At 32.9% G+C, this 8,517-nt stretch overlaps 1 protein-coding gene across 1 annotated transcript; it reads right to left on the bottom strand.

Annotated features, from left to right (window-relative positions):
- Window positions 1-449: 449 nt before the first annotated feature.
- On the bottom strand, window positions 450-6,321 carry LOC130955694 (chaperone protein ClpB4, mitochondrial). Its single transcript, XM_057882618.1, has 10 exons — window positions 5,870-6,321; window positions 5,303-5,521; window positions 4,993-5,230; window positions 4,631-4,826; window positions 4,366-4,420; window positions 3,666-3,816; window positions 2,796-3,104; window positions 2,277-2,542; window positions 1,267-2,196; window positions 450-1,125 (listed from the first exon to the last, which is right to left on the bottom strand). The coding sequence occupies exons 1-10, from the start codon at window positions 6,128-6,130 to the stop codon at window positions 817-819; spliced, it is 2,934 nt and encodes a 977-aa protein (XP_057738601.1). The 5' UTR covers window positions 6,131-6,321; the 3' UTR covers window positions 450-816.
- Window positions 6,322-8,517: the final 2,196 nt, after the last annotated feature.

The raw sequence follows: 8,517 nt of genomic DNA, 5'->3' as shown, positions 1-8,517 counted from the left end.
ATAATAAAAAGAGAAGCCAAATTATACAGCAACTTTGTCTTCTATCTTTATTATTTTGTTTTTGGTCCGGTGTCATTTTATCTTCATGTACAGACTACAGAGTAGTAGTAGTCCGTGTACTTGCTGGACTATTTTATTTTTTGCTCCGGATTCGTGGACTACCGAAAAGATACAAATTAGCTGAATAGGGACGTAACTTGGACCCTTACAATGGAGATATATAAATAAATGGATTTGAAAGCCCCGAAATAGAAAAAAAAAAAACTGGGCCGAAAGAAACCTTGAAGTTTAATTTCAGACTTTGCAAACCATACAAAATCACAAATAACTGTCCAAAAAAAAAAAATCAGAATAAGACCTAAAGTAAACGGTACCGTATGTCCCTCTGTATCGAATTCGAACCAAACCATTATCACTACACGAGTGGTCAAAAACGTATGTCTTCATGTCCCAAAAAAAAAAAACTATGATAAAAGATAATAACTTTATGGATTCGTCATTTCCTAAAAAAGATAATTACACATCACCATGAATTTTGCATGCTTCCTTTTGCTTTTGCATCACGCTTTTTGAGAATATGATCATCACTACTCGTTTGTCTGTGTTGACTGTTGAGCATACAAAGACGAAGAGGGCGAAGAGCCTGGAGGAGCCGAAGGAAAAAAAAAAAGATCCCATAATTCCAGGAACATTTAAGAGTAACCATATTACAAAAGGGTACATCTAAAATAATAAAAATAAGAGCATGAACCGTGTGCACCTATACTACCATGTTATCGCCTGTGATTAAATGAAGCCTCCATTTGAATCCAATCACTAGTCATTGGCAACCATGGCAGCAGCAACAGGACTGTCAAGCTTCCTAACAAGCAGTCTATTGAGGGCAGGACGGTCCTTGGCCGACGGAGACATGTCAGCATCAACAATGATCGAGTCCTCTTCTTTGAAGTCTCCCCTTAGAACTCCCATTGCAATTTCATTCTCAACCAGTTGTTGTATCACTCTTTTAACTGGTCTTGCCCCGAAATTTGGATCAAAACCCAATACCCCAAGAAGCTCCACAGCTTCTTTTGTGAAGTGAAGATCAATTTTCTTCTGCTTGAGTCTGCCCTTCACTCGTTCCATCTGCGGTAAGAAGATGAGTATTAACATTCATCTCAACTGGACAGTCTTCAACTAGGATTTATAACATAGATAATCATAAGAAACAACATTATATCCTAAAGGTTTGAATGGATATAAAGGTAATATTAGCTGATAGTCTACCTGAAGCTCCACTATGTTGCTAATTTGTTGGGAATCCAGAGGTTGAAAAACAATATATTCATCAATGCGATTCATGAACTCTGGACGAAATGTTTGCCTGGCCAGCTCAACAACTTGTTTTTTCATCTGTTCATAAACTGCAAGTTTGTCGTCTTGTGTACTACGGAGGGTCTCAAGTATGTAATGTGAGCCAATATTTGAAGTCATAATCACTACACAGTTCGTGAAGCTAACGGTCCGTCCTTGAGAATCGGTAATCCTTCCATCATCCAACAACTGCAGCAAGATATTGAAAACATCATGGTGTGCCTTCTCTATTTCATCAAATAGGACCACGCAGTAGGGTCTTCTCCGGACCACTTCAGTTAGCTGACCACCCTCTTCATAACCAACATAACCAGGTGGGGCCCCAACTAAACGTGAAACAGCATGCTTCTCCATGTACTCACTCATATCAATTCTAACAAGAGCATTTTCTGTGTTAAACAAGTAACCAGCCAAAGCCTTGGCAAGCTCGGTTTTGCCAACACCAGTTGGGCCCATGAACATGAAGCTCGCAATTGGCCGATTAGGGTCAGACAACCCAGCCCTTGAACGACGAATTGCATCAGCCACAGATTTTACAGCAATATCCTGACCAACTACCCTCTTATGAAGAACCTGCTCCAACTTGACCAATTTTTCTCTCTCTGTCTGTTGGAGATTTGATAATGGTATACCAGTCCATTTGCTTACAATCTCAGTAATATCAAGGTCAGTGACCTCTTCCCTAAGTAATGATTGTCCAGACTTCCGAAAGTTAGTGAGGTTGTTTTCAGCTTCTTCTAGTTGACGCTGAAGAGACATCAGAGTTCCATACTTAAGCTCAGCAGCACGGTTCAGATCATAATCACGCTCGGCAGCTTCCATCTCTAGGTTAACCCGGTCAATCTACATATATGTTTGAAACATTTAAGATAATCGTTAAGGTTAAAGAATCTACTGCAATGGCATAACAGATGAAACATTACCTCCTCTTTGATTGATCTTATCTTATTCATTAAAACCTTTTCACTGTCCCACTGCTCTGTTAATTCTTTTTGTTTCTGTTTAAGTAAACTCAAATCATGTTCAAGCTTGCTCAATCTTTCTTTAGATGCTTTATCAGTGTCATTTTTCAGAGAGAGTTTTTCCATCTCCAATTTCAAGACTGCTCTATCTATCTCATCCAATTCTGTTGGCTTAGAGGTGATCTCCATCTTCAGCTTCGCAGCAGCTTCATCGACAAGATCAATGGCTGAAACCGAAAAACTAAGTTATTCGAAACTATGGAGGTTTTCCAAGATGGTTGGGGAGACATGCATTCACTCATGCTTCTAGAAAAAATAAATAAATAAAAAACACAATAATATGAAGGTTAAAAGAGAGAAATAACGTTTTTCTTTCAGAAAGGGAAATTTATACTGTTCTTGCTAGGACTATCTGCTATATACTAAATTGTAAATTAATGGGTCATCCCCTATCATTTAAGTTCTGGCGTCACAGCTTACCTTTGTCAGGTAGGAAGCGTTCAGTGATATATCGATCTGCAAGAACTGCTGCTGAAACAAGTGCACTATCTGATATTTTGACTCCATGATGCAACTCATACCGCTCACGCAACCCACGAAGAATGGATATTGTATCCTCAACAGAGGGTTGACTGCAAAACACTTGTTGAAATCTACGCTCAAGTGCAGGATCCTTCTCAATGTACTTTCTGTATTCATTCAACGTAGTTGCTCCTATACATCGAAGTTCACCTCGTCCAAGCATTGGTTTCAACAAGTTTCCAGCATCCATTGCACCACTAGTAGCCCCTATTGGTAAATGAATAAACCAAAAGCACCATATTAATTGGGTGAATTGCAGAACTTAAAAAAAAAAAGGAGTAGAAGGAGGAGGAGGATGGATGATGAATTGAAAGGTCAATACAAGCTGATGATGCACAAACTTGCACAATATTTTGTGTTCAATCAGTTTATCCAAAAAGGTTAAATGTCCAGCAAAGTCAAAATATTTTTCAAACTAGGTTTGCTTTGACTGAAATAATCAATGAATTTGTTCATAAATTGTTCATAACCAATATATATATATATATATATATATATATATATATATATATTTGTGTTCAATCAGTTTATCCAAAAAGGTTAAATGTCCAGCAAAGTCAAAATATTTTTCAAACTAGGTTTGCTTTGACTGAAATAATCAATGAATTTGTTCATAAATTGTTCATAACCAATATATATATATATATATATATATATATAAGTAAAATAATCAGGGCTGATGAAGGGAGAGGGACAAAATGAATTCTTATAAATTTAAATAGAAAGTACAAAATACACTCAAAGGCTTACTGAGAGCAAGGTACTAACCTGCACCAACAACTGTATGAATTTCATCAATAAACAAAATGATTTGTCCATTCGATGCAGTAACTTCCTTAAGGACAGCTTTCAGCCGTTCTTCAAAATCTCCACGAAACTTGGCACCAGCAACCAATGAACCCATATCAAGGGAGATCAACTACAAAACCCCCAAGAATAGAAGCAAGAATTTAATACCAAGTTAGCCAAGAATACTGCAATGATATATTTTTTGCTGCGTTTGTTTATAGGTACGGGACACACACACACAAAATCATGTTTGGCAAATAAGATATGGACAAAGACATATGTCCAGAGATACTGAATTAGTGTATTTTATAAGACACTAACAAAAGACACAACTTATATTTTATTTTTCTTTCATTATTTCATTATTTCTATCAAATTTTCATAATTATATTTTTTATCATTATATTTTTTTCCTAAACTTTTTGTATGGAAAAAAATAAGAGTAAATTAGACTTTCATAATTTGTTATAGTTTATCACCAAACAAAATATAAGAACATTAATTTTTGTGTTTCTGTCTTTAGTATCTCATTCTCAGTGTTGTGTCTCAGGACCAAATGTAGCCTAATGGACCAATGGCTCCCTGCCATGAACCCACTCGAATTGTCCAACCCTATAGTGGACCCTCACAGCACATAAGTTGTTTATATAGGGAAGGGAAGAGGTAGTAGGAGCCCAACCTTGCGGTTCATCAAGGGTTCGGGAACATCTCCACGTACTATTCGTTGAGCTAATCTGCAAAAGAATAAGAATATTTCTGTAACAATCAAATGATCAAACAAGTCTGATGTTAAACAGTTGCACTCATATATTAACATACAGTCATAAAAGGCCTAAATTATACGAAGTGAAGAATAAGGATGCAGTATAACATACAGATATAATACTAAGAAATCATATTTAACAACACAACTGGGGAAAAAGGACGCATTATACTATACAAACCCTTCAGCAATTGCAGTTTTCCCCACTCCAGGTTCACCAATAATAACTGGATTGTTTTTTGTTCTCCTCGACAATATCTGTATACAGCGACGAATTTCATCATCTCGACCTATGACAGGATCAAGCTTCCCACGCCTAGCAAGTTCAGTCAGGTCATTTCCATACTTCTCCAGTGCTTGATATTTTCCCTCGGGATCTATCCAGAGTTATTTCCAATAAGTGAAAAAAATGTTAATAACAAATAGCAATCACAGAGGAACAATGGTTTTACAGTGTAAAGATAAGTCAAGGTTTTACAAAATAAACCAATTTCTCCACCTAACATTGTCATAGATAAGAAATCTTTGAACATAAACTCATACTTTGATCAGTCACTCTTTGACTTCCACGAACAGCTTGTACAGCATCCTTCAAAGCCTTCTCGCTAAGATGAAGATTCTTAAATAATTGTTGCCCAAATCTCTTATCTGAAGAAAAGGCCAGCAAAAAATGCTCCACAGATACATATTCATCACCCATTTCTTTCTTGTGCTTTCGAGCATTGTCCAAGAGAGAACCAAATTGTGAACCCACAACAGGACCTGTCGTGTCACCCATAACCTACCGAACGAAAGCCACAATTGAGAATTTTCTAAATTACCAACCAAAAAACCATATCACCATAAATCACACCTTTGGTTGCTGAGCGATGAAATCATCAGTAGCCTGTAGAACAGATGTGTTGTCCAATCCGGCCTTGGTAAATATCCTTCGAGCCAAACCATCTTTTTGCTCCAATAGAGCTTTCATTAAGTGCTCAGTTTCCACCACTTGCTGTTTACTCTCTCGTGCAGCATCGACAGCACCAACAATTCCCTCCCATGCCATTTCAGTGAACTCTGTCTGTGTTATCTGATTCAATATTTAAAGAAATAAAATAAAACGGAATCAGCTAACTTAAGATTCAGAAAATTACTCTCTCGGTGAACACAACTGTTCAACTCTATCATTAGCTTATTTGTGTCAAGCAATATGCAACACAAACGAATTCTTTAAATCCAAATCAACCAAAAAAGAGAAGAATGAACAATCCAATTATTTAAGTTTCTGTTCATTATAACATCAAGAAAAATGCCTCCAATTCCAACGTCCTAAACTATCTACAGCTAACATTTGAAAAGAAGTTGATTAAAGAATACATTGTGAACTGTGAATTGATGATTCAAATGAAACCGAGGAAAATGAAAATTGGTGAAAAACCTGAGAGCTTGCTGTGGAGCTGAAGGAGGGACGAGAGGCATGGAACCCGCGAGTGAAAGAGAGGGACAGGAACTTGGCGGAGGCCACATTGCCGGCGTCGAGAGTGTCGATGGTACGAGGCCAACAGATTGAAGGAGTGGTGGCATGAGCATGAGGGAAGGCCGAGGCGGAGCGACATCGAGATAGTAGGTTGCGGCTGCGAGAGGTTCTGGCGGCGGTTACGGCGACGGCGAGAAGGGGCTTGGTTCTTCTTGTTGCCATCGACGATGGGAGCCAAGGAGATATTGAGCTGCTAGCTTCTTGGTACGATACTGAAAGAGGTTTTGGGTTTTGATTTGAAGAAGATTTATGAGTTATGATGCCTAAAACATGATTCTAGAAGCTTGGGGAAGGGGCAAAGGAGCTCACTATGGAAAGAATGCTGGAATGTTCTTTCACTCCTCCAAGATCCTATTTCGTGTCCAACATTAAAGTGATTTATGAAATTAATAGTTATTTAAATATATCTATCTATCTACTTAATATATTAAAATTGGGTTTTTTAACTAATAGAAGTGAGTGTCGATTCTTATGAAATCATTTTTTCGCCAAAATAGATTTACTATTTTCTCTTCTAAATTTATTTTATAAAAATATCTTTATTATAATTATATTATAATTAGCATTTAAGTAATAATGTATAATTATACTAATTTAAGAAAATATCTTTATTTTTAGAAAGTACTATTTTTATGTAATGAAAGTACTATTCTCTCTTCTAAAATTATTTTTAAAAAAATATTTTTATTATAATTATATTACAATTAGTATTTAATGAATAATGCATTATTATACTAATTTAGGAAAATAAATTTATTTTTAGAAAGTACTATTCTCATGTAATGAAAGCACTATTCTCTCTTCTAAAATTATTTTTAAGAAAATATCTTTATTATAATTATATTACAATTAGCATTTAATGAATAATGCATGATTATACTAATTTAGGAAAATATTTTTATTATAATTATATAAAATAATATACTTATTAATATACTAAAGTTGGATTTTTCCCCAACTAATAAAAGTAAGGTATCAATTTCTCATGAATTTATTTATTTTTCAAAATAAAGTACTATTCTCTCTTCTAAATTTATTTTAAAAAATATTTTTATTAAAATTATATTACAATTAGCATTTAATGAATAATGCATAATTATACTAATTTAAAATATATCTTAATTATAATTATATAAAAAATTAAACATAAATTTATAATTCTAATTGCTATAAATATGATACTAACGTTCATATATAGTGGTAAATTGATATTGCAATAATTAATTTTTATAATTATTTTTGTACTACTAAAGGCTATATATAGTGTTTCTTTGTGGTTAGTGAGTCTAAATCTAAAAATCAAAGCATTCTTTTTTTTCTAATTTGTTATTCTTCTTTGATTGGGTAATTGTTTCTAATGAGTTTTGTAGGTCAAGTTCAAGTCACATCTTCTCCACATTTTCTACGTTTGTCCAAAAATATTCGAAGTGGTCAAGTGGAGCATATAATAAGATTGAATTTCCTCAATTTAGGTTCAGTTTTGAAAAATTCGCGCCAACCTTGAAGATGCAATTCAAAGATTGGTACTATATTTAAATTTTCTTCTCTTAAACTTTTTGTATTAAAAATAATTTTATAACATATTGTGATTTTTTTCAGAAACTACCAGCCTTCTGGTTCATTAATGCAATGTCATTGAGGAGAATAAAAGTCAATTTAACTTGACAATTTTAACAAGAAGATAATCTGAATTTGTACGGATTCTAAGTGTTCGATCTTATGATATTATTTCGGTTGGTTGTTACGAGAATGACTCTAATCTATACGTATCTAAGGATTAGAATAGATTAAATATTATTTAAATAATTTAGTTCAAATATTGGTAGTTTATTAAATTAGTTTTAGAGAAATTTAAATTGTTATCTCAATTTATATATTATAACTATTCTTTTTGGATATGTTATTTTTAAACTTTTTAATATGAATTTTTTTTTAAAGTTTGTTTTCTTTTTTGGATATATGTATCACCTTTTTCTTTTGTATTTTAGATTAGTAATGCAATTATTAAGAGAAATTTAATTCATCAATAAATTAGAATAATTAAAAGTTTAATTATATTGTGTGAACATAAGATTGATTAATTAAGATTAAGGCAGGAAAAAGAAAAAAAAGAATCACAATACGTGGTTTTGCTTTCTTGCTAATATATAAAAATACGTAAAAAAAATTAAAATATCACCATTTAAAAAAAATTTTAATCATGTATATGAAAAGGGATCGGAAAATATTTATGGATATAAAAAATAAAAAATTATTACTCGATTGTAGAATAAAAAATAATCATATATATATAAAAAAAAAGTCATAACAAAAGAAGAATTAATATATGTGACTTAAATTTTTATATGTATAATTAATATATATATATGTAAATAAACAAATATTTAGAATTATTTAACAAAATTTATATATATATATATATATATATATATATATATATATATATATATATATATGTGTGTGTGTGTGTGTGGATAAATAAAGAAATTATTATAATTTATGAAAATTACACATACGATGATATTAATAATAAAGAATAAAAAAATTAT

This window comes from Arachis stenosperma, chromosome 10 (genome assembly GCF_014773155.1).
Source record: "Arachis stenosperma cultivar V10309 chromosome 10, arast.V10309.gnm1.PFL2, whole genome shotgun sequence".
NCBI classification, from domain to species: Eukaryota; Viridiplantae; Streptophyta; class Magnoliopsida; order Fabales; family Fabaceae; genus Arachis; species Arachis stenosperma.
This window is presented reverse-complemented; position numbering and strand designations above follow the sequence as displayed.

What these genes read in the sequence shown, in the direction of transcription:
- LOC130955694 (XM_057882618.1), bottom strand. Translation starts at nt 6,130, where the DNA reads ATGGCAACAAGAAGAACCAAGCCCCTTCTCGCCGTCGCCGTAACCGCC. An exon ending in TCATCGCTCAGCAACCAAAG is followed by an intron (nt 5,231 to 5,302) that starts GTGTGATTTATG and finishes TTCGTTCGGTAG; the next exon opens with GTTATGGGTGACACGACAGG. An exon ending in TCATACAGTTGTTGGTGCAG is followed by an intron (nt 3,105 to 3,665) that starts GTTAGTACCTTG and finishes ATTTACCAATAG; the next exon opens with GGGCTACTAGTGGTGCAATG.